At 40.5% G+C, this 27,317-nt stretch overlaps 1 protein-coding gene across 1 annotated transcript in view; it reads left to right on the forward strand.

Annotated features, from left to right (window-relative positions):
• GAP43 (growth associated protein 43) overlaps positions 1 to 27,317 on the forward strand; it is a 94,263-nt gene that overhangs the window by 33,634 nt on the left and 33,312 nt on the right. The window contains exon 2 of the mRNA XM_060099882.1: positions 18,388 to 18,997. Within this exon, the coding sequence (XP_059955865.1) occupies positions 18,388 to 18,997 (610 nt within the window). The remainder of the gene's footprint in view (positions 1 to 18,387; positions 18,998 to 27,317) is intronic.

The raw sequence follows: 27,317 nt of genomic DNA on the forward strand, positions 1-27,317 counted from the left end.
TTTATAGGATAAAGAATAAGGAACAAAGAAGTAAATATAGAGCCCAGATTGGCTGACTGGTTACACTGTTTCTGGTCAAACGCATCATTTGCAAGGACACGAAAATTTTCTAAATTTCTGTTTGTTGACCTAGCACCCTGGGCAAGATTGGCTCTATCTTGACCTGGGAGAACTTAGGAGATGCAGAGGAAGGAAGATCCACCCCATTTGCAAGCAATAAGGGTAGGGAGTTGATGGGAGTTAGAGCTTTCTCTCCCTGTGTTCTGACCTCTTTTTCTTGTTTAAATAGGTTGAAGCCAATTGTGGCATGGGATGAGTGATTTGCATATTTTATTTATTTATTTTTAGCAGTCTTGGTTTTTTTTTTTTTTTCTCCCCAACTAGGACAGTAGATTTTATTCAGATTTTCCATACAGACGGACAAGTTGGCTTTAAAAATTGTCAAGTAAGGCATTCCTTTAGAAGACTTTCCTCTCTCATACAAAGACTTTGGGGAAAGTGTGCAGCTTTTTGCTAATGGATAAATGATATGCTCTTGCATTCTGCGAGGGTTGGAATTAGGTGCTTAAAGGAAGATGGTGTCTGCTTTCCTAATAAGGTGGGTCATTTGCTAGTTCGCAGAGCATACAAGTAAAGGCATTTTGAACTATGCAGAATCAAGAGTCTTGGTACATAGGATTCTGGCCAGCAGACAAATTCTGTGCTCACTCACTTTGGTGATTCTCTCTGGGGACTGGCACATTTGAGAAAGATCTTAGTCTCATGATATGTTCAATGCACTATATAACTAATTTTAAAAGGTAAGTGACAGTAGAGGTTAAAGTGTATGGGGGAGACCCTGTCCATACCAGAGTAGGATTAGGTCACAGTCAACTTCTCTGATGCTTTCTTTTTTTAGGGAAATAGAAAAATGGAACATATATACATTTGCACAAAATTAGGACTTTGATACTTTGAATGTCTGCGTCTTGCATGATACTTTGAATGTCTGAGTCTTGAATCTCCTAGTCAACTCCCTCAGTGTACAGACACAGAAACTGAGGCCCAGAGAAGCGAAAAGACTTCCATGAGGTTGCAGTTGGGATAGGACCTGTCGGATTTACAACCTTAGTCTCCTGATTGCAAATTCAGGGCTTTGGCTAGTTTATCTGCCGCTTCTTATTTCTCTGAATTTCATAATAGAGGCACCTCTGAAATCATACTTTCTTTTTTTTTTTAACATCTTTTTTGGAGTATAACTGCTTTACAATGGTGTGTTAGTTTCTGCTTTATAACAAAGTGAATCAGTTATACATATACATATGTGCCCATATCTCTTCCCTCTTGCATCTCCCTCCCTCCCACCCTCCCTATCCCACCCCTCTAGGTGGTCACAAAGCACCCAGCTGATCTCCCTGTGCTATGCGGCTGCTTCCCACTAGCTATCTGTTTTACGTTTGGTAATGTATCTATGTCCATGCCTCTCTCTCGCTTTGTCACAGCTTACCCTTCCCCCTCCCCATATCCTCAAGTCCATTCTCTAGTAGGTCTGTGTCTTTATTCTTATCTTACCCCTAGGTTCTTCATGACATTTTTTTTTCTTAAATTCCATATATATGTGTTAGCATACGGTATTTGTCTTTCTCTTTCTGACTTACTTCACTCTGTATGACAGACTCTAGGTCCATCCACCTCACTACAAATAACTCAATTTCATTTCTTTTTATGGCTGAGTAATATTCCATTGTATAAATGTGCCACATCTTCTTTATCCATTCATCCGATGATGGACACTTAGGTTGTTTCCATCTCCGGGCTATTGTAAATAGAGCTACAATGAACATTTTGGTACATGACTCTTTTTGAATTATGGTTTTCTCAGGGTATATGCCCAGTAGTGGGATTGCTGGGTCATATGGTAGTTCTATTTGTAGTTTTTTAAGGAACCTCCATACTGTTCTCCATAGTGGCTGTACCAATTCACATTCCCACCAGCAGTGCAAGAGTGTTCCCTTTTCTCCACACCCTCTCCAGCATTTATTGTTTCTAGATTTTTTGATGATGACCATTCTGACTAGTGTGAGATGATATCTCATTGTAGTTTTGATTTTCATTTCTCTAATGATTAATGATGTTGAGCTTTCTTTCATGTGTTTGTTAGCAGTCTGTATATCTTCTTTGGAGAAATGTCTATTTAGGTCTTCTGCCCATTTTTGGATTGGGTTGTTTGTTTTTTTGATACTGAGCTGCATGAGCTATTTGTAAATTTTGAAGATTAATCCTTTGTCAGTTGCTTCATTTGCAAATATTTTCTCCCATTCTGAGGGTTGTCTTTTGGTCTTGTTTATGGTTTCCTTTGCTGTGCAAAAGCTTTTAAGTTTCATTAGGTCCCCTTTGTTTCTCTTTGTTTTTATTTCCATTTCTCTAGGAGGTGGGTCAAAAAGGATCTTGCTGTGATTTATGTCATAGTGTTCTGCCTATGTTTTCCTCTAAGAGTTTGATAGTTTCTGGCCTTACATTTAGGTCTTTAATACATTTTGAGCTTATTTTTGTGTATTGTGTTAGGGAGTGATCAAGACAGTATGGTAGTGGCACAAAAACAGAAAGATAGATCAATGGAACAGGATAGAAAGCCCAGAGTTAAACCCACGGACATATGGTCACTTTATCTTTGATAAAGGAGGCAGGAATGTACAGTGGAGAAAGGACAGCCTATTCAATAAGTGGTGCTGGGAAAACTGGACAGGGACATGTAAGAGTATGAGATTAGATCATACTTTCTTTTGAAGAGGTATTCAAAAGGAACTGTGGACCTTCCAGGACAGGTGTGTTTAGTCTGAGCATCATAGGACAGCACATTTCACACGGTGATGTGCAAAAGATTTGTGAAAATGCAGATCCTGATGATCTGGGGCAGGGTGAGAGCACATTGCAGTCCAGCTCTTGGAGGTACGGACGCAGCCACTCCATAAGTGTTGAGCGACAAAACTGTGGCCAGCATCTTTCCTCCTTGCCTTTCCTTTCTTACTGATAGAACAGCCCTGGGGATTTCAGGAACCCTTGTTTTTCGTGTTCCCAGGTCACTGTGCTCCCTCAGCTAATCTGGATGTCTTTCACTGCTTTGTCCTCACCCAGACCTGAGACTGTTAGAAACAGTCCCTAGAGACAGGCATCTTGAGCTGGAGGGTGTGATCCTTTGTCTAGTGACTTAGCACCATTTAACTTGCTTCCAACAAAACCTTTCACACATAAGCCACTTGCTCAAATCTGATGGTTAAAAAAGTCTTTTTTTTTTCTCTCGCACAAGTGGCCTCCCAGCTGCAGCTCATTTCTCTCCTTCTGGGAGTGCAGCTGGCATGCTGCATGCTCACAACCATGGCCCTGCCCCTGGGGCTCAGCAGGTCTCTTTGTGCATTTCCCCACGGGTTGCTTCTGTCCTGCACTTCTTCTCCAGCTACGTGTGATACCAGGATTCAGGTCTGAATGCCTCTCCACACTCTGAGTTGAGCAAACAGCTGAGCAACGACAGGGAAAGACCCTTCGAAGGCAGGCAAGCTTCAGTGGCACCCACTTCTCACTTCTCTGATGCTTGCCTGCCTCCGAGGTGCTCTGTTGTGGCTCTTTAAGTTGCTCTGTGAGTTTTTTTTCAATCTTTCTTACTATCAGCTTCAGCTGTTCTCAGGAGAGAAACAATTTAATCCAAAATATAACTCACATTCACCAGACATTTATTAAGGCCTTACTGTGTGAAACAGGGGAAGGGGGTCTGTAGAGTGGTAAAGAAGGTGAGCTCTGGGGTCTGACTGCCTAAATAATTAAATCATAGCTCTACACTTATTAAATATGGAACCTCCCCAAGTATTTGTTTTATCATCTGTAAAAATAATAATACCACTTATACATTATAACAATCATAATACCTACCTCATGCGTATGTTATGAGATTTTACACACAAAACATTTAGCTCAGTGCCTTAGCAAAGTGATCAATAAATGTTAGCCTCTAAATTTAGGGTCCTGAACCCAATTCCAACATGGCGGGGTGGTGGGGAGGTGTCCCACATCACCAGCCATTCTCCAGACACCAGCTGGGTGTCCTACAATTCAACTCGGTTCCACCACTATCTACACAGAGATAGCAGATTCCACGAGTAAAGTGCTCAGTCTCGCAAGACACTCTCCACTTCAGACACCAGTCACAAGCCCTGGTTGCTCCCTGTGTTTCTAACTGATTGGCTACAAATTGGAGGTTCCAGTGACCCCCTCCAATTCAGGATGCTAATTGCAAGTCCATGTTATTACCTGTACCTCTGACAGACTGGCTATAAATCAGAGGCTCCCATGACCCCCTCCTTGGATTTGATTAATTTGCTAGAGCAGCTCACAGGACTCAGGAAGCCCATTTACTCACTAGTTCACTGGTTTATTATAACAGGATATAACTCAAGAACAGCCAGATGGAAGAGATGCTTAGGGCAAGGTATGGGGAAAGGGTGCGGAGCTTCCACGCTCCCTCTGAGCATGACTTTCTCCCCAAATCTCCACATGTTCACCAACCTGGAAGCTCTCCAAACCCTGCTTTGGGTTTTGTATGGAGGCTTCATTACACAGGCATGATTGATGAAACCACTGGCCACTGGTTATTGATTCAACCTCCAGCCCTTCTCTTCTCCCAGGAGGTCAGAAGGTGGGACTGAAAGTTCCAATACTCTAATCACATGGTAGGTTTTCCCACCCAGTCACCTCATTAATATAACAAAAGACACCTTTATTGCTCTCATTACAGGAAATTCCAAGGGCTTTAGGGGCTCTGTGTCAAAAATAAGGATGAAGATCAATATATTTTTTTATTATAAATCACAGTACCACAGCCTCTATTAAGATGACAATATTCCTGTCCTCAGAGAGTTTACAGAGTAATGGAAAGTTTGAAGAATAAGTACATCAATTACTACAATGCAAAAATAGATGGATAGATAGATGATAGATAGATAGATAGATAGATAGATAGATAGATAGATGACAGACAGATAGATAGATATGCAGAGGGAAATGTTTGAGACAGACAGATGTTTGAGGAGGGCCAAATTGTAAGTGAAGTCACAGAACTCAGGGAGTGAAAAGCAGTTTTTAGTGAGCCGCCTGAGGAGTTTAACATAAAGGTAAACGCTGCCCCAGAAATTGGCAAAGTACACCTTCAGGCTAAGAATGGCTCTTACATTTTTTAATGGTGGACAGAAAATCAAGAGTAATGATATTTCATGATCCCTTACAATTATGTAAAATTTAAATTTCCCTGTCCATAAATAAAGTTTTATTGGAACACAGCCATGTTCATTCATTTAGGTAGCAGCTATAGCTTATTTCTGCCACAGTGACAGAGTTGAGTGGTTGTGACCAAAACCTTATGGCACAGAAAACCAAAAATATTTACTACCTGGCCGTTTGCAGAAAAAATTTGCTGACCTCTGGACTGCCCATTTAAGAAGATGCAAGAAAACTCTCCAGCCAATGAGGTAAGGATTGGTGAGACCTTGCTTACCTAGTTTCAAAAACAGAGTGATGAAGGGTGTGTGGGGTTTCAGCAGAAATGTAAGAAGGAAAGATGTCTGTGGAGGGCCAAATTGTAAGTGAGGTCACAGACTTTTGGAGTGAGGAGTGTGTTCAGTGAGCTGCGTGTGGATCTACTTGGCTAAAGTGACGGGTGTGCTCATGAGAGAAGCTGGAAGGGCAGGCTGGGTCCCTTCCATGAATTTCTCAAAGGCTGAAGCAATGCATATCTTCTTAGCTTGCTAAACAATGGGAATATTTAAAGATTTTTTAGGGGAGGGGGAGACCCCATTATGATGAAACCATAACTCTATTTTAGCTTAGTCTCATACAATATGTAGCATAGAGTGGAAGACAGACCAATTAAGAGAGCTTCTATACTGTTAGCTTTCAGTGTCTGTTTTAAACCTTAAAATAAGGGAATAATGTTCCAAGGTGGAATTTCAGGCATTTGGTAAAAGGAGAATCTTTGTCTACGTCTTTCCTGTACACCCACTCTGCTACTGCCACCAGCTATACCGTTATTACCTTGATTCTCCACAGTGATTTAAACCATCTGTTGTATGTTTCTGGGGTGCACAACCAGGCTGATGCGCACCCACTTACTAGAGGCTGCAGAGGTACCAGGCAAGTACCAGGGTTTGCTATGACTTTTGCTATGACTTCAGCTCTGGGAGAAGCTAGGGGATTATTCTAACCTAGAGCCATCAAGTTGCCCCAACCATAGGGAGAGATAGCTACTGAATAGCCCTGGGAATCTTTAATCCTAGTCTTGGGTCCAGTCCTGAGCTGACACAGGAGTATCATTGATTTCCGATGAGTAAATCAGAATTCTGGGAAGAGTGGTTGCATCATCCTACCTTCCTGGAACTCTGGAGTTCAGGACAGGGCTTTCCCATGTTACTACATGTCTGTAAAGCGCCCCGTTTTTTGGAGTTTCACAGTGCTGGGCACGAACTTGATGTTCTTTGTGGCTCTTTGGGTCATATCAGAGGGTTATGGCACATCTCATAGTTGTCTCTGCATCAAGAAGAAAGGAAAGGAATTTTCATTGACTTTAAGACCTAAGAATCAGACTTAATACCTCCTTAATTTTACCCAATTACCCAGCCTAATTGTTCTGGCTCAAAGATCAGGTTATCATAAATCCTTGGAAGGTAAATTCATCTGGATTAATCCAGAAGTTGGAGAATTTGCTTACCTAGTTTCAAAAACAGATAAGAGGGAATTTTCTCTCTTTGATGGCTTCAAAGGGTGCAACGTTTTCCCCCTGCAGAACTACAAAGCTGGTTCTTTGTGCCACGATGAACACTGTCACTAAACTCCTGCAAGGAGCTGTGTGGCATAAATAGTATGATATTTTTTGAGAATATAGTCAGAGCAACAAGTGTGACGTCCATGGAACAGTTCTAGATAGATTTCCCTATCTGCCTCAGTACAATTGTGAGTCAAGTAACAGGGATACTTGGTTTAAGAAAAAGGCAATGTTTAATTCAGGGACTCTGGCTGGATTTAAATCCTCAGCCTCAGGAAGAAATCTTTACCACCTGCTCAGCCCCTTCCCTCTGATAAGCATAAGAGTGACTCCAGTTTATTCATCTGCTTTTCTCATTTAATTAAATAGCCGTGATTCCTGACCTGAGACCCTCCCCCCACATTTCCCCCAGTATTGCTTTCTCGGCTCTCTTATATTTTCTTGCTCCTGCTTTCAGAATTAATAACAAACCTGGTCTCTAGGCTGTTCTCAACGTCTCAAGTGTGAATCTTCCCTGTCAAGATCTTCACAAGGAAAATGAGTCACAGCATCGCCTGGGTGATGAGGTCATGATACCACAGTCCCTGCTTTGAAAATGTATTTGTACTTTTCTACTGTAAAGAGATTTTGACAGGGGAAGATGAAATTGGGGTGACAGCTCTGAAGCCTCTTCTTTTAGACACTGGTAACTAGCTCAGCCTTGGCAGACACTGGCAGTGACAAAGCCATGCTCTGGATTCTCCCAGCCTGCACTCCACTTTTCACCCTGCCTGGGAGCCTGGAGAAAATGCCTGCAGAGAGTAGACCAGCCCTGTCTTCCTAGGGTCATCTTACCTCATGTGCAACCTGAGTTCAAATCCTGGCTCTGCTACTTACTAGCTGTGTGATTTAGTTATTTAATGTCCCTGTGCCTAAGCCCCTTCACCTGTAAAATAATAGTACCCATTGCATAGCTTCGTTAGAATTAAATTTAATAAATCTATTAGTGTGTGTATATATATAAAGCATATAATAAAGTGCTTAGAAGAGTAGTTGGCACATAGTACTATATAATTTTTCAATTTATTATTAGAATTACTTTCTGCAAGGATCTGAGGGTACTTTATAGTACATTTAAAGAGGTTTTTTTTTAGGAGAGGATTTATTATTTTTATGAAATATGCATATTCCTGAAAAATTCCTCCATAAGCTATCAGAGATAGAAAACCATAAAATATTTATCAAATAATGCACCCAATCCCTAGTGTCCAGAAAGCAGCAATTTTCACTTCACTTGTATTGTCTTCCTCTAGGCAATTATTTGTTGAGTTCTTAAATACCAGGCATTTTACAAATACTATTTTCTTTCATCCTCAAGAAATTCTGCACAGTAAGTATTAGTATCCCAGTATGAGGGATGAAGAAGCCAAATTCTAAAGAAATTAAGTAATTTATGCCAGGTCACACATTTGAGCCATGGCTGAACCAGAATTTGAACTCAAATTGTTTGAGTCAAAAGTTATGCCAAGCCATGTAATCAATGAATGTCAGTGCCTGATGACTTGGAGAGAATTTGATGCCAAAAACAGAGGGAGAGGCAAGAAAAGAAGAATGACAAGAATAACAACATTAGCAAATTTAGACTCAGGTATGATTTACAGATTTTTCTAGGGTTTTGTGTATTTGCCCTTCAACTACCAACAGCTTGGGGATCGAAATCCAATTAAAATGGAAATATGTCTATTTTTCTTGAAACTGTATGCCATTTACCTGACATCCTCACCTCTTCCCACCAAAAACATTCAATTGTTTTTTCCATGCATGGAAGAATAAAACAACATATCTTCTAGAATCAGAAAGAAAACATAACTGCTCTTTTTTTCTTTAGATTTCTCAGGCACTGCTCTAAATGTGCAATCACTTACCTGGTGATTGATACAGACCATTAAGGCATCTGCCAACTATTGTTGACAGATAGCAATGTCTCTGCAAAATCATCCCACCTCATAGATATAAGCATATTGTACAAAGAAATATGCTTGCTGTGCCAGTGCAATTTCAAGAAAAATCACCTAGTTCCCCCTTTCAAACATATTCCTGCCCCTAATTCCTCCTATATAGAGATTCTGGAGCCACCTCTGTTATAAGATCAGAAATATAGACCAATTCTGTTCATTAAAAAGTACTTCAGGGCTTCCCTGGTGGCGCAGTGGTTGAGAGTCTGCTTGCCGATGCAGGGGACACGGGTTCGTGCCCCGGTCTGGGAGGATCCCACATGCCGCGGAGCGGCTGGGCCCGTGAGCCATGGCTGCTGAGCGGGCGCGTCCGGAGCCTGTGCTCCGCAGCGGGAGAGGCCACAACAGTGAGAGGCCCGCATACCACAAAAAAAAAAAAAAAAAAGTACTTCAACTAGTCTCAGTACTGATATTAGGATTGCTACTTATTCAGTGACACTTGATTTTTCTTTTTCATTTTTCTGTTTCTGAGTGTTTAGTGTTGAATTCTTAGACTGAATTCTCTGTTAGGTTCCTTAAAATGTAGGGAGATTGGAGGCCTAAGTTTAAGACCTGTTCTAGCATTTGTGGGGCCTTCCATCAATCCGGGATTTGGTTTCTTCATTTTACAAAGGGGGTAGCACACTTGCTCAGCCTACTTCATTGTAATTCCTCGAGGAACAATTTTATGAGGTGGAAAGTACTTCATAACCTGGAATATAAAAATTCAAGTTACTGTCATTTCTTTTTAAAACAAATGGCGTCTCAAGTTCTCCATCTCCCATCAGCTAGGCTTCATGATGACATGTGTTCTGATGACATGTTATGTACCCTCCCCGCATATTACGTCCACTGACACTCGGAGGGCCTTCACTAACTAGCCAATGGGGGTACACTGGGTAGAGCTGGAAATCCCAAATCTCGATGTCCCTCTTTCCTCAGGGCCACATGCTCCTAAGCTAATTCCCCACAAAGTGTCTGGCATCTGCATCCACAGCTTTTACCAATGATGAGTAAATAGGGGAGCTCTCAGAACCTGCAGGGTAGTTGTTTTCTTGAATGTGGAAGGGATATACACACATGGTGAGATAGAAATATGAAATAGTAGCTATATGAGATTTTTTTTGTGGGATGAGGGGTGTCAGGTAAAAGGTATATATTTTGAGAATGAACAGACTTCTAGTCTAAGTGAATTTCCATCACCAAGTTGCTGGACCATGTAGAGGTTTAGACATGGCTAAGATTAGAGAGGATTGGTGTGTGTTAGGTGGTAGAAGAGTGGGATTTACCCTTGACAATGTAAACAGATCTGTGCCCTTCCCAAGGATAGCAAAGAACTAGATTGAGTATGTGGCATACTTTAGATGGTTTTTTGCTTATCCCTCTGAGGATAGATAGTACTGTAGAGTTAAGGAACTGGACTCTCCCCTCCCTGGACTCCTCTCCAGCAGTCATGGAGATGAATAAGTTCTCGTGGACTCAGTCTAATGGTAATGTAGAAATTACTCTGAGATGAGAGTGATGATGACAATGATTATGATGAGAAAATTAGCTGTCCCTTTTTGAGCACGTAAAATACGTCAGGGACTGTGCTAAGTACTTTATATACATTAACTCATATAATCCTCACAACAACCCAGTGAGATAGCCCTGTTATTCCCCCATCTTACAGATATGGAAACTGAAGTTATCTTGTCCAAGGTCAAGAGCTGGTAATAAAGTGGCAGAGCTGTGATTTGAACCTATACATATCTAACTCTACAGCCCATGTTCTTACCCACCAGGGAATATTTGCTTCCTACAATCTATTTTAAAAAGCACTAAACAAGGAGTGGGCTTGAGGGCAGGCCTGGTCTTTAGAAGCTGGATCACACTGAGCTCCTTTCTGTTTCCTAATTTACCTCGATTATAAAACAGGCACAGTGATGTGCTCCTCACATGGTTATGATGAGAACTGAACTGAAATACTAACTTATGTGTGGTATACTCATTATAAAAGTAAGAGGAGAGAGGGATATGGCTGCTGGAGAACAGTTTGACGAAGGCCCAGAGCATTAGTTTCCCGGAGAGAAGCACTGATACCCAGCCAGTTGGCTGTGTACTGCCCAATTACATGCTCTCTGATCACTAACATAGCATGGCACGTAGTTACTTAACAACAACTACAAGTAAATATTTTTGGAGCATCAACCATGTGCCAGCACTGTTTAGCCACCAAGGCTTTGAGGATTGTACAAAACTGAAAAGGTCCTGCTTCCAGAGAGTTTATAGTCCAAGGGAAGAGTCAATTAAAAATGAAATACAAATATATGTCAGGAGAATATAAGCACAAAGAAGGAAAAACAAGATAAACAGACCAACAGTGACAATATTTGGAGAAAGGCATATAGTAGAGTGGATGAGGAATGTCTCTCTCACTCACTTGTTCACTGAACAAAATTTATCAGGTACTGCTGACTTAGAATGTAATAAATTACATTTCATAATGAAAAAAGTTTAATTCAGAAAAAAATAAATCAATAATCACTATTCAGTATAGCAGGAAGAAATAGCAATTTAATTAAATATTTATCTCATCATGTTTTATATTCCTGAACATCCAACCAGAGACATTTTGTGGCATCATACCTGAAAGGAAGGCAGTTTTTGGCAGAGTTACCTGGGCCTTCTCTTCCTGCTGGTTGGCTCTGAGCACCTTCTCCAGCAGCTTGGGGTGTGGTTTTTTCTCGGGAATGCTCAACTAGGTGGAATTCACCTGTGATGGCGGTACAATGGGCTGTCTGCTGGTTAGGCGGCTTTTCTATCTTTTCCCAGATGTACTGGCTGCCTGCTATTCTCTTGTCTTTCCCCAGTTGTTAGCAAAAGCCTCACAGTCCCTCTCATAGTCTGGTGTGTGAGTCCAGCCTCTTCAGCAGCCTGATAGGGAGTCCCTCTATCTTGTTCCCAGCTCAGTGGCCACTGTAGGCACCGAGACCTCTCCCAGAGCAAGGTTTAGTATCCCCTCACCTTGTCCACCTCTCCCTCCTTCCAGTGTGACATTTAAGAGGTAGTGAATGACTTGTTGAGGTAGTGAGCACTAGTAACCGTAGTGAACACTAGCAGAGGTAGTGAACTACAATCAGCAACTCTCATCGGGGGTCTGCTTTTGCTGCTCAACCGTCGAGCCCCTTCCTTTCAGAGTTGACTCTCAGCAGGTATTTGCTTGGGCATCACTGACTTTGACCCTTTGTTCAGTTAGGTGACTTATATCTCTGTTTGCCATACCTAAAGCTTTTCTGAAAGAGTTTGGTCAAATTATTCTGTCTAGCATGAGTCCTGAGAGGTAGACCAGCATAAGTATGTGCCTCATCTCATAAGTATGTGCATCTTCCCAGCCCCCATCTGAGGAAGAGAGGCTTCCTTCCTTGAATATCTAAGGGACTAGTCATTTCCAGCCTACAACCTTAGGACGTGGGGCTCATTATACAGATCAACTCTAAACAGAGAGAGGGAAGGAGAGAGTCTCCAACAATCCTCTATTAATATTTTCACCTCTTTAACTTATGAAGAAGCAGAGATATATATTTGAAAAACAATTTGATTGCTATGATTCCAGACAACCCATGGAGAAAATGAATATGTCGGTTGTTATATCTTAGATTTATTTCCAAGTGCTTTTTAAATTATTATTATCAATGTCATTTTGTGCCTTCTCTCCTTGTCTGACTCCTGCACCTTTATTTCCATAATTGGCTTCTTTGTTCAACCTCACTGCATGAAGTCAGTTACTCAGTTAGGTGTTGGGGAAACATATACCTGTCTTAGACAGATGCTCTTGAAGTCCATCACTGGCAGCTGTGAATGAAATAGACAAAGTGTTTCATTTGCTGACTTTTGTCTGTTAGAAGGTGCCAATGATAATATGCTCTTTGCCTCATCTCCATCTTTGTGGGAGAGCTAGAGTTCTACATATACAAAATAAAATAAAAGACAAGTCTTTTGAATGGAAACTGAGTTCTCCACCAGTAGTACTTTATACTGGGTTGAATATGCCACTTCATATTCTTTAGGAAGTAGCTGGGCTGTACATGTTAAATAAATAATATATGAAAGTGAGCTGAAGACCCATATCTTGATCACCAGCTATTTTCTGAAAAGTTCATATTACTATTCCAGTTTCCAATGTGGGATATTTGGTTTTCTATAATAGTCAGTCAATCAATGAGCATTTCTTGCCCACTTATTAGGACTGTGGAGCTGCAGCGTTATGCTGCACACTTCATCTGAAGGGGAAAAGACAACCCCCTCACTACCACTGTGCCAGGATTTGCAAAGTCACTCTTGATGTCTCACATTCCTCTGGAGGATTACTCAGTTGTCATATGTCAGTGCTCCCACCTGCCCAGGAACTAAAAGAAGACTCTTCACTGGACTGAAAATCAGAGTTAAAAAAAATGGTGGCCATTGTTGGCAAATGCACAACAGTTTCATTATACCTACTTGCATCCTGCCCCCCATCCCCTCACACACATTGAGTGTTAAGGGACCCCTCTATCACAGCTGTGCCTATTCATCTTTTAAATGACACCTTCTTCCCTAGAACTGCCCAAAAACCTGAAGACACTTCCTCTTCAGAACTGGAGAAGGTTTGCCCATCCTCCTTTGGCTCCTCCATAAGGGGCAGTTCTCTGGATTTCTGATCTCTGACTAGATTCAAAGCAGATACAGAAACTCCACTGGGAGCTTCTTTAATACTTGGACATTTCTTCTAAAGTATATGCTATCAGCTGTGCTCAAAGCCAACTAAGCTGAAAAATAGAGTGAAATTTTCTTATGTAAATTTCACCTTACTAAATTATTAATAAAAAATAAAGTGAGCCATAAGTAGATATTTGTTAGATTCATACATATCCATCCACATTTTATTCTGGTTCTGATATCTCTGGCCTTTCAATTTTGCTTCTCGGAAATATCTTTTGCTCAATCAAATTGAAAATATTTTGGTTTATTAAAGATGTTCTTAGAAAGAAGAACTGGTGCACACCAATGATTTTTAAAAGCATTTAAAATTCAATCCTGTTTCAGAGGAAATTTGAATTATTATCATTGTAGTGTTTAGAGCTAGCAGACGTAGATACAGGGCCACATTTTTCTGTGCTTGGAAGGTTGAAGTATTCCTATGATAATTAGAAATAGTTAAATGAATTGAAGTGTCCCAGATGAATGGATGACGTTATTTTAAGTCCTGAAAGTTAGGCGTTTATAGACTTTTTTGCCTAAAGCTCCTTTGGAACATAATAAATGCAAATTTTGGACATCTTAGACTGAATCCTGAATTGTTTACTCTCTCCTCCCCCAAGAGGAGAAGGAAACTATTAACCAGAGCCACAATGTTGGGTATGAAATAGTACTTCTTATATTTGGCTTTCTTATCTGTGATTCTTACATGTTGATGAAAGGTATTGCCCTTTCACCTAATGGACTTTAAAATTTGACCAGATCCCAGCAACTTAGTAGAATGGTACCCTTCATCTTCTTCAAACCAATATTCATCCGAGGTTTTAGCCTTGGTTGAACAGTTAACATTTCCCATACTTGGTTTCCTTTAAGACTTCATAAATTACAGAGTTCCTGAACAAAGTAATCAGTAAAAATTCTAAACTATAGCAATGAAGATGCCTGAAAAAAAAGTATGGCAACTAATAATGATCCTCTTCCTACACGTAAGGAACTGCATTGGCATGTCCACATTAGTTAATTCATGGATAGCAACAATTCCATGTAAAAATGAAAGAATTTTATCAGAGCTCAACACAAAGCTTATTTGTGGCAAAGCTGAGTTTAAAAAATAAATCTATTTTTATGAGACTATGAACTAACTCTTTTTAGCCATTAAGTACCAGGATCCCCTTTTTTCTGGACTTCCTCCATCTCTAACTGACATATTTAGACTATTGGCCTTGCTTTATAGACAGGTGTAATGTCAGATGTCTCCTTGAATTCCTGGGAAATTATTGATTGTTAAATACTATGAGCTTATTTTTTTAAAGTGTATTTAAAAAAGAGTCCTGTGTGGATAGATACAGTCTCTATCTGCTCACTAGTGTGTCTGTGGTGCCAGCATAGGCACTCAGTATTGCTAAATAAAAAGATGGACCAGGATGTTGACATGATGCTTTATGCACAATCGGCTACAAGAAAGACTAAGTTGCTCTAGGTCATGGATGCAATAAAATTGGACTTGGGGTTGGGTGGGAGGGGAGAAGATCTGAGTTCAAATACAAATGGGGCTGCTGACTGATGCACTCATGCTATCAAGTGAAACAAGTGACAACTTTCAGGGCACAGTTTTTCTTTTTTTTTTCTTTTTCTTTTTTGTTAGTTTCTGCTTTATAACAAAATGAATCAGTTATACATATACATATGTTCCCATATCCCCTCCCTCTTGCATCTCCCTCCCACCCTCCCTATCCCACCCCTCTAGGTGGTCACAAAGCACCGAGCTGATCTTCCAGAGGGCACAGTTTTTCCCTTTTAGAAGCTGAGAGGGTTGTCCTGAATGTAGTGAGTAATCTCCAGTTTCTCTGGGCTCACATGCTCTTTATTTTAGGCAAGCTCTTCTATTTCCAGGTGGGAAAAGGTCTATGTAGCCTGACATCTTGGGGTTCCCCCACAGCCAGTCTTGGGAAATGTTCTCTTTATTATCGTCACCTCTCTCAGCAAAATACACTCCCAGTGCAATTACCTCTAGCATGGTGAAAGGAATTTTACCAGAAAATAACCTGTAGTTTAATCCGTATTTATGGAATTAATTACAGGTACAAAAGAAAGACACACACAAACACATCCAGAATTGTCTGGCCTAAGACGCAGTTTTAACTTAAAATATTCTTATTTCTGGATGCCTCTGTTCAATCACCTCATCTTAGGCTGGTTTCCTCCCTCCCTTCCCTTCCTTCCTTCCCACTCCCCTTCTCCCGTTCCTTCCCCTCTCTTCCCTTCTCTTCCTCTTCCCTCTTTGTCTCTGTCTTTTTCCCTCTGACTATCTGTACAATTTGTATTAGTTGTCTATTTCCAACCAATTTCTAAAATCCAATTCCCCTAAATCTCTAATAATATTAAGTGGCCCAGCAATTCCTCCTGGAGAAGCTGCATGCCTGTGGGGTACTTTGACCACCTACTTGGGTATCCAGCTCTTGCAGGATTGTCTCACTTCTCTCCTAACTATGGTTTTTCACATTCTCTCTCTTCCTGCCCACACCTTTCTGTCTTGTGTCCCTCATACTCTTGGATTGTTCAAGTGAGCCTGATCCCACAATCTTGGCACCCAAGTCTAGTCTGAGCCTTTCTAAATAGTCATTTCAACACAGAGGCTGTGCACAGAAGCTTAAGTCCTGATCATGTGGAAAGTTACAGTGGCAGATGATCTGAGAAATTGAGAGAGAGAGAGAGAGAGAGATTGGAGATGGAGGTGTAAAGAACTTAGAGGGGCTCTTCCTTTATCCTTGTAAAGTATCTTCTTTATGTCATTCAGACTCTTGGCTTCCCTTTTTTTTATGTTTGCTAGCGTTTTAAGTTTCATCTCCTTTTCTCTGTGTTCTTAAAGAGAAAAGGGTGATGTAGTTTTCTTGAGTCACCAGAGGGTTTTTTCTGTCCACTTGCCTACTCTGAAAGAATTGGTTTGTTTACCTTCACAAGGAGAAGTATTTGTATTAAAGACCCACTGCGCATCAAGGCCCAAGTGCAGATGTCCTATCATATAAGATGGTGCCTCATTCAGAAGATGCAAGATAGAGTAAAATAAATTAACAACATCTTGGCTGCATGCTCCATTCACAACTATTAATTTAACAGGGCTATGCTTGCATCTCTGAGCAGAGAGCTCCTGGCAGGGACAGCTGCTCCCGTGCCCCAGATCGTGTTATGTGCATCCCAGTAGGAGTCATCAAGAGCAGTAGGAGAGCGGGAAGGTGGTAGTGCATCCGAGCGCTGAGCAGTGTGGCAGCATGGCACTGGGAAGAGGAAGCAGAATGGGCCCTTCCAAAGTGCTTTCGTGCACTTCTTCATTTTTTGTATGGATACATGCACCATTAACTGAGGAAGAAGAGAAACTTGCCTTGAGTTTTACTGGAAATTTATTAATCCTGCTTTTACTCTCACATGCAGCTTATTTTCAAAAATACCTTTGTATACTCACTAGCATATTGATGGACCTAAGCAATACAGGCCCATATGCTCGTCCAAAGAATGTCAGACAGGTCTACATCATGATGAACGGGATCTGGGTCCCTCGGGCAGAGCTTGTATGACAGGTGGAAAGCATGCCTTGTGTTGGCCTGCTGTGATTTGCATCCTAAATTGGAGCAAAAGCCAAGGTCAGGCCAAGGTCGAGACTGGGGCCAAGCAGAGGACTTGGTACATGATAAGCATTCTTTAATTATTGGTCTTTTGCTGCATTGTTCACTGCTGTATTTCCCCATTGCTAAGACAGTGTTCTCAGAAGTTAACCAGACTTATTGTTGCAATATATACAAATGTTGAATTGCTGTGTTGTATACCTGAAACTAATATAATGGCTATATGGGGACTATAAGTAACCACACTGGGGCACCATAGTGGGCAATGGAGCTATATAGAATTCTGAGTACTTTCCTAGACATTTCTTTTTATGACTATACCTTCTATTCCTATCCTGTGATTTAAGTTCCATGTGGAGAAAAGTTATTTGCAGCCTATGTTACGTTGTAACATGATCAAATGGTAAAAAATTTGTATTCTAGTCTCTTGCTTTCAGTACTAGGATGGCTCTGTTGCTGATAATATAAAACTAATTTTAAGTTTAAATTGCTTTGGGAATAAGAAATTGTGATTTAGTGAATATATGCCACTCTTTCAAAAGCGGAAGCAGTGTTTTCCACTCTTATTTTAAAACTCAGGAATAATGGCTCTTTTCTGAATTCAAATTTTGAAGGTCTGGTATGTTCATTACTGTTGTTGGACCACACACAGAGGAAAGTAGACGTCATTTTGTGACCAGCATTCTGAGTTGTCACATCCTGAACAAACCCCTCAAAGCCCTGGAACTCATCTGCATTTTGCAGAAGACCCTGATGGAATTTTCTGTTTAAACCTGAGCCATATTCTTTGCCCTGAGCCTACTGCTTTCCTGATGAGACCTGAAATCTTGGGGAAACAAATAGGCTTTTCCACAATATTTTTTTAAATCATAAGTTTTTCACAGAGACCCTCTCAGAAACCCTGAAAAACCAATATCTTTCAGAGGTCACTGATGAAAACCTAGGCTGGGTGGACTTGAGTTGTCAAAGTACATCCACAAAAAGGCTGATTTAAGTTTGGCAAAGGAGAGACATTGAGTTGGGGAAAGAAAGACGTATAAAATAATGCCAGTGATTCTGGAAGGCCAGAAGGACATTCATTTTCCCAGAAACGAATGTGTTCTCTCCTAAATTCTTCACCAGAAAGAGAGGGGGCTTGGTTTGAATTTCCAGGGTATTGCTGATTTCTTAACTCCAAGTATGGTGCCTGGCACAGAATAAGTCATTCAATAGGCATTTATTGAATGCTGTGATTTGAAGGAAAAGAACATTGCTCCATCTCTCCTTTTCTCCCCCCCTCCTTTTCTCCATAAAGGTTGAAAAAAATGATGAGGACCAAAAGATTGAACAAGATGGCATCAAACCAGAAGATAAAGCTCATAAGGCCGCGACCAAAATTCAGGCTAGCTTCCGTGGACACATAACGAGGAAAAAGCTCAAAGGGGAGAAGAAGGGTGATGCCCCAGCTGCTGAGGCGGAGGCGAATGAGAAGGATGAAGCCCCCGTCGCCGATGGTGCGGAGAAGAAGGAGGGGGAAGGTTCCACTCCCGCTGACGCGGCCCCAGCCGCCGGCCCCAAGCCCGAAGAGACCGGCAAAGCCGGCGAAACTCCTTCCGAGGAGAAGAAGGGGGAGGGCGCCCCCGAGGCTGCCACAGAGCAGGCAGCGCCCCAGGCTCCTGCCCCCTCGGAGGAGAAGGCCGGCTCTGCTGAGACAGAAAGTGCCACTAAAGCTTCCACTGACAACTCGCCGTCCTCCAAGGCCGAAGACGCGCCAGCCAAGGAGGAGCCTAAACAAGCCGACGTGCCTGCTGCTGTCACTGCTGCTGCTGCCGCCACCACCCCTGCTGCAGAGGATGCTGCTGCCAAGGCAACAGCCCAGCCTCCATCGGAGACTGCGGAGAGCAGCCAAGCGGAGGAGAAGATAGGTGAGCGACCTCCAGGGTCAGACGCCATGGGGGGCCAGGCCACCGGTACTTGGGGGCCTATGTGGAAGGCCAGGCCCCGTGTGCCTTCAAGGGAGAGGGGACATTTCTAGAAGGTGTATTCAGGAAATCAAGGGAAGCTGTGCTGAATTCCCCCAAAGTGGCAGGGCTGAGAGCTAACTCTGGCCACTACGTTCCCAAATATCTCCAAGCCTGAGAGAGAATTTGGGCAGGTTTGTGTAGCAGCCGGTACTAGACAGGTCTGACAATTACCTTGTTAAATGGATTGGCATAAAGAGTAAAACTAGGTAATCCTGGTTGAAAAAACATATTCTGTGTGCTGGATAGACTTAGTTTAATAAGTAATTACTGAAGCTACATGTATTTTATGGATGGGAATTAGCTAATGTGATTATTTAGCTCTGGGAAGTGCCTGGTGTAAATGCAGCCAACTCCCTATTGATTCAGATGATGTAGTCTGTGAATTGCCAGCAGCTAAAACATACTCTCAGACCACCTTTCCCTATCCCACAATATGTTTCTGGGCATTCTCCCCCATCAATTGGTGAGCAGTGTGCGTATGTGTATGTACGCTCAGAGAATGTTAATTGTAACATTAATCGAGGTCAGACTAATTAGGAAAATAAGTCTGTTGATGTTGCCAAAAACAAAAGAAAAACCCCAAATATAGAGCATGTTGTGAAGTCAAACATAAATTATCATTTTATCATCAAAGACACTACTTTCTACCATACACATACATAATTGAGGGTTGACTGTGATTTTAGAAAGTTACTAGATTCTTTTTGGTTTGGAGCTCTAACCTGGAGTGTTTTCACTATTATTGCCCAAAGAGCCTGTGCAGAATTGGAATAGAGCATTCACAGTACAAGATAAATTTAAGGGAACGTCACCCCTCAGCACTAGATCTGTCCCTCCACCCCAGCCCATCCATAGTGGTGAAGGAGGCCAATGGTCTCCAAGGTTTTTCTCTAGCCTAGTGTGCCCCATGAATACCTTTCAGCCCCAAACATTAAAGATAAAGTTGCTTCTGTGCCAGTTGAAAAGGTTGGGTTTACTCCTTTAGAATTTAGTGATGTAACCCACTATGTGTCCAAGGACCCAAATTCGGACTGGACCACACTGTGCCCTTGGGAAAACACCTACTCCATGAGGGTGCTCTGGGAAATGCCTTGCTATCTGACCATTAGACTGAGAAAGTAATTATTGGATATTTGCCACGATATCCATCTCTCCGCATTGGATACTGCAGGATGGTGGAAGATTATTCTAGATATTTTCTGGTCTACTTCTTTCATTTTACCCCCCAAATTCTGTGAGTAAACAGCCAGATTATATTGACTATTATTGTTATTAGCATTATCTAGCTTCAGATAAAACACACACCTCTTTCTACCAGTGGCTCATCTTAAATCTTTATTCTAACTATATACCTGCCCCAGGGGCCTGACCTTGAGGTTAAGAAGATGGGAATATTTCCCTGGAAAAGGTAAGGCATGTGATAAGAATGGTTTTGGTTTTAATTTACTCAGCAAAACAAACCTTGTTAACTACTCTTCTTTAGGTTTAAGTTCCAGCCTTAGATACAATGGCTAGAAATCACTTTGCATATGACCGACTACCTATTGGTAATTTTCATAAATCTTAGAAATTAATCATGATTTTAAATATAGAAAATATTTGACATTACTCAGATAATATTTTTAAACTGGGATTTCTGAAATTGTAAGTAGAGACAGAAAGATATAATGTGATTTTAGGTATATGCTCATGATTTGGATTAATAGAAAGGAAGACTGCTTGAATCAATGGAAAGTCTAAAAAATAATATATTTTAAAGGAAATTCAGTTTTAGTATTTTTCAAGTTATGATAATTCAAATGAATCAATGAAATATTTTATGTAGTACATGCTCAATAAATGTCAAGTGATGAATGAGTGAAAATTGGACAGATTCAATGTATAGATAATAATTTGTTTACTCATTCATATGTTATTTGTGCAGCCTTGCTTACTCCATTCACTTATTTAATTAAAAATGTGTCTGGTCAGTAAAAGCAAATAGGGATCATGCTCTGTCCTAAATCTTACAATTTCTGACTAAAAAATGCCTCAGTTAGTCTGAGTTTAATATGTACATTGAAAGATAATTGAAACGTATAAATGAAGTTCAACTTAAAGGTAATCACAAAGGGCAATTTATTTTACATTGTTTCTGAGCTTTGGGTAGGTACTATCCTCTAGGTTAGATCTTGAAATGCTGCCTATAGCTTCTTTCTGGACCAATGTATCTATTAGCCTTGCCTGCTGTAGGTGACAAGCACAAATTACCCAAATATGATGAGTCTTATGGAATCACAGAAGCTACAGGTGACAAGGAGATCTATCACAGCATATCAAGCCCAAATTCCCATGGGCCCTGTACCACATTTTCGTCTATCTCGTATTGGATTTCATTCTAATCCAGGCTAAAAGAACAATATTCCCAGTTGAGCACTACTGTTTGGGAATGGATGGCTACCCTGGGTGGCTTTAGGATTCTGTGACTGCCTGGAGGGGTGTAGAGAGACAATCTGATATGGTAGAGTAGGGTTGGGGGTGCAGAACAAGCCAAAAGAGAGATTCAAGACAAAAATTGCTGTCAGTAAGAGGGTCAGAATTTTGGACCACTCTGATCACTACTTTAATACAAACGGGAATTCTTTCTAAATTCTAAATGTTTTCTTTATTTTATTTCCTTTACTATTAGTGGGTTTATTACAGGTGGATGCCACTTGCATTAGGACATTTGGAATTTTTTTTTTCATTTTTTTTTAATCCTCCAACTATATCTTCCTGTCTCTGCTTTGCCACTCTGTTTGCACATCTCTGCATATGTCTATGGCCAAAAAATGTCCGTGCATTTCCGATGATGATTCCTTTATAGGAGGAGAAGTGTTTGTGGTATCTTTAGGGTACTGCCTCCTTTCAGCCATGAGGAGAGGACTTTCAAGCTTCTTTGAACGATAATGTCTTTGGTGTCTCCTGCTAGATAGTATCACTGTGCTCATTGGACTCACAGTGAAAGAATTCTCTGCTATGTCTCTTCTTCTCCATGATAACCCACTGACCTTCCCCAGTAGAGGACTCCAAAATTTTTGCTCTGGCTATATTCAGTGATGTCATATTACCAAGGGAACACATCCAGGAGGTTAGAAATCAGAGATGTTGACTGGGTAGCTGTCACAGGGTACTTGACTGGCACTAGTAGAAAGTGTAACTGGGTTATCCTAGATTTTCTGTATGTTGATTTTGGCTGCATTTTGTTTTCGTGGTCTCTTTACCCTTTTCTAACCGGGGCCATCAATAATGATCCAGGAAAGAGAGGAGTTCTATTCATCATTCCTCTGAATAGAAACTCAGTGTCTTTCTACCTCTCTTCCTTCTTTTTCTTCCTCCTTCTTCTTCCCTCCCTCCCTCTCTTCCTCTCTCCCTTTGTTCTTTCCTTTTTCCCTTTCATTTATATTATCTTTCTACCATGCTAGGCATTAGCGTCACAAAGATGAATTAGTTACGGTGGCTGATCTTAAGGAGTTCTGATTTGATAGTAGGCGTGGGATGAAATTCAGGGAGCAGTTTTGAAAACTATCACAGTAATAATCTCAACTCAGTTAAATTCTACAAAAAGATATGGAGTATCTTTATATGCCAGTATACTGTGGGACAAAATATGGATGAGACAGTGCTTCGTGCAGTTTGCTACATGCTAAAAAGGTTTTATGTAATGTGTGCCTCTATAGCCAAATTATTAGCAGAAGAATAATGTAAATTTTATAGTTTCTGGAAAGATAATTTTGTGTTAAAAAATGAAATATCCAACCCACATTTTTGAAGTTGGAGAAATTCTTTACTTTCCCCAGAACAAAATGTTCCAAAGGCCCAAGATAACCATCCATAATATTCTTAGCTCTCCAGAGGATAGACCCACTTCCACCACACTCTGTGTTACATGTGAGATTAACCAAGAATGTTTACACTTATTTGACAGGGTGCCTCAGAAGCAGTTTTGATTTGATATGTGGTTTCAACCACTTCCCAAATTTATACACAACTCATAAAGAGTGAAAATTTGGGTTGTGAAAGTCCACAAATGCTATCTATAAAACATGAGCACCCTGTCAGCTACTCAGTGGCATGCTGCTTAAATACTGTTGATTATTAAGCTTTTATAGAGCACTTTTATATTGCTCTAGTAATCATTTTTATTGGCTTTTCTTGAAAACACTCCAGTGGCATTTGATAATATTTTTCTTTCTGCTTTTACATTCTGAGAACAGGGGCAAAGTAAATGGATATTCTGTCCACAGACACAGTGAAAAAGTAGGGGTCAAACTGATAGACCCCCTAAATCCTCACCTTAATCTTGGCCTTGCAGTTCTTTACCTCTCTTTTAAGGTGCTATGTTTTATCTCAATTCCTGTGTTTCCTCTTTATCTTAGCAGTTGTGACAATTTCTGATTATTGTCAGGAAATACTAACCAGGTCCTAGGACATTCTGTGCCCTCCACGCCCAGTAAGATAATACCAAGGAAAGAATGCTGGAGACCAGGGGTATAGCCTCAATCATTTTACTAATGAGATGTGTGATATGAGGCAAGTCATTGCTTCTCTCTGGGCTTCAGTTGTCTCTTCATTAAGAGAAGGGGATAAGGTAGTTGGTTTTTAAGGTTTAAAATATATAGTTTCTACTGAGCCTGCACTCTAGAGCTCACGTGCCACAACTACTGAAGCCTGCGTGCCTAGAGCCCGTGCTCTGCAACAAGAGAAGCAACCGCACCGCAACGAATAATAGCCCCCACTTGCCGCAACCAGAGAAAGCCCGCGCGCAGCAACAAAGACCCAATGCAGCCAAAAATAAAAAATTTAAGAAATACATTTCAAAAAAAAATCAGCCAAATAAATAATAACATATATAGTTTCTATAAGGTAGCACTTAATGAGCATTTATGAAGTGTCAGACCCTGTGCTAAGTGCTATGTGGGGATTATCCTATTTAATCATCAGAACCATTCTGTGGTGTAAGTGCTTCAATTTCCCCTTCCACTTTTACAGATGTGGAAACTGAGGTTAAGAGACATTGAGGCACCTCATCAGCATCAACAGCTGGCAAGTAGCTAAACCACGAGCTGAGCCCCAACAGCTTGATTGCCGAGGTCATACATTGAACCCTGACACCCAGGGAGAAATGAAGACGAGAGGAATGTCTAAGAACCCAGGCATCGTGTCCTAATCTAAGACCATCCCCCTCATTTGTATAATTGGATACTCCAGACTCTTGTCTGGGAATCACTAGTGATTGCATTTATAGGCAGGTATCAAGTAACTAACCACACTCCTTGGTCATAACTTTCTCACAGCTCCGTCACCCCAGAGTTATTGGGGATATTAAACTGGTTTTGAGTCTTGAGTTCTTAGTTTGAAAATCCTCCCAGTACTGTTTGATTGGGCCCCAGAGAGCTGTAAGATCAGTTAAAATTGATTGTTCTTAACAGGAGTACTGCTGACTCCATTAAATATGCCAGAGCTGAAATTTAGAAATTGAAATGTTCAGAATTCAATCAGATGAAAGCAATTTCATGTATTCTAGACAATTTCTATCCTAAATTTATCAGACTTAATATCTTTCAAAATTCTTGTTTATATCTGTTACTCTCTTTTGGCAAGTACATTTCCAAAGGACCCCGATACCTTTATATTTATAACTAAAATAGTATAAAGAACTTAATAGGTAGAACAGATAGGAGAGCAATCACTGTCTCTTCAAACAAAAAATTTAAGCAGACAGAAGACAGGAAGAGATGTACTTTAGAGTCAAGAAACTCATATTGTGAGGCTTTCTATCCATTCTTTTATAGCTCATATTTAATAACCACTATCACCTTATAAAAAAAGCCAATAGACAAAAAAGCATGTAACTCCCCCAATTTTAAAGTGGTAAAACTACATTTGGAAGTGAAACTCAAACAATATTTCTTAAAATGTAGAATAGTTTTCAGACACTAATGCATGTTTATCAACTATTTTCTACTCTTTTTTCTCTACGTATACACACGCACACATGCATATCTACCCAATTCTAAAAGGATTACAAGGAGGAAGAACCAAGAGTAGCAAGAGTTACATAGTCAGTCCATTTGGCTAAACATAGGGAGAGAGCAGAACACCCGATCTAATGGACTAGAAAGCACTGAGTGGTCGTTATTCTTATTTTGTCCTCACAATCATAGCTTCATTAAGTAAAGAATGGAAAGCTTTCTGTAACCAGGCATAAAAGGAAGGGAAGAAGGAAACCAATAATGCTGCTTAAAGCTGCAAGACTGGAGCCCTTGAAGATCTCCCAAGACTATATGGCTTACCGTATGCATAAATAGGAGGGAAAGGTTTGAAAGGATGTGTAAGTTTTGCCAGCCCTCTTAGTCATGTTTTAATTTTGTGCCCTAAGAAAACAACTGAATCAGGTGCTGAACCGCAGACCAATTCATATCATCAAGAACATTTGAGTCACTGCTTTCTTCAAAAAGTCTTTAGCCAGTTGTTAATCTCACAACACTAAAGCTTGGCTCTCTAAGCAAATAATTTATTTTGAGACTTATTTAAAAGAATTGCCCATAAATTGTTTTCAAAAGGATGATGAATAACATCATGTTTTTAATAGATCCAGTATCTTGTAGGAGGTATATAGAGCAAATGCTCTGTATTTTCAGCATAATAGACTAAAGACTGCCTAAAGTCAAGAGACCTAGATTCTTGTTCAGATTCTGCTGTTGATTTCAGGCCAGCTCTTTTGCCCTCTGAGCCTGGTTTCAACATCTTCAAAGTAAATGGGTTCAACTAGGTTTTCTCTGCTTTCTAGCTTCAAAAGGCAAGTGTGCAGTGGTAGACTAAAGAGGTATCTGGAAGAGTGGGCATATGGCCTCTTACTCAACCATTCTCACTTCCCTGTAGTACCTTATTTTCTAAACTATTAGATAGTGGGTTTAGGTGACAGGGCAGATAGTAGAAAAAGTCTGGATGGATGGGCGAAGATTTCAGGAAAAGACAGCACTAAGAAAGTTTATGGTTACACTGGAAGCCCAGGAGACTGCAAGGAAATCTCAGTGGAATTTTCTAACCCACCTTACACTTGAGATTGAAAATAAAAAGTTGACAATGATGTTTTCGGATATGGTTAGACTTGCTTTTAACCTCCCTGAGATGGAAAACTACAGCTCAAGTGGCTATAATTTACTGTCAATAGTTTCACTTTCATCTTAGACTTAATTTATTATTAGTTTATTTTTTAATACCCATCTTATTTCATTAAAATAATTTTAACAGCTTCAAGGGTATATAAAGCCTTGGATTCTTGTGTAGAGCAATGGATGCATTTGATAGACAATTGTGGTTGATAAGCTTTTCAAAGATTTTGTCAGTAGACCTTCATTAAAACATAAGAATGATAGGAATAGGCCTAATATGACTTTCCTCCAATTCTTTTATTTACTGTACAGTCATATAATTGGATCTTCAACCATCAGTGAAACTGGCTAACAGGCCCAAGTGTTTGGAATTGGGTTATTGTACATCCCAAGAAAAGATGCAGTAGATGATGCACAAGTTAGATATGCTTACTCAGCAATTCTCACACGTATTTTCACTTTTTGAATCACAAATTAGGAGACTGTGGAAGATAAAATATTTTAGTTCGATCATCTCACACCATTCTATTTGGAATGGAAACTGCAGTATCTTCAGGGGAAAAGAAAGTACCCTAGGAGGGCTATTTGCCTTTCCTTATGAATCATGTTCAATATTAATGTTCCTTCCTGGAGGCAAATATATGGTCAAGTAAGTCCTGAGGCTAATTTTTTGTTTTTATTTTTTTTTCAGTATGAGTTGGTAGAATTTTTTGGATTTTAGAATAGAAACCAGAAGCGATTCACCTAAATGGTCCCTTTTGTGTGTCTCTCAGAGTGTAGATGAACAATTTTATAGCTCCACAAGAATATTCTCTTTGCCTTGGGGTATGAAAAAGTGAAGAATATAATTTAGATATGTTTTAGGACCATCTCCATGACTATAGCATAATTGTCTGCCAACTCACAAGCACATATGTACACATACAAACACACACACACACACACACACACAGATTCAATATGTAGGGAAAGGCCTCCCCAGGGGTTCAGGCCATTAGAGAAAATCTAGAAGAACAATGAACTACACATTTTTTCACTCTTCAGGCCAACAAGAAGTGGAAAATGGCTCCAGGCACATCTCTCTG

Source organism: Mesoplodon densirostris, chromosome 5 (genome assembly GCF_025265405.1).
Source record: "Mesoplodon densirostris isolate mMesDen1 chromosome 5, mMesDen1 primary haplotype, whole genome shotgun sequence".
NCBI lineage: Eukaryota > Metazoa > Chordata > Mammalia > Artiodactyla > Ziphiidae > Mesoplodon > Mesoplodon densirostris.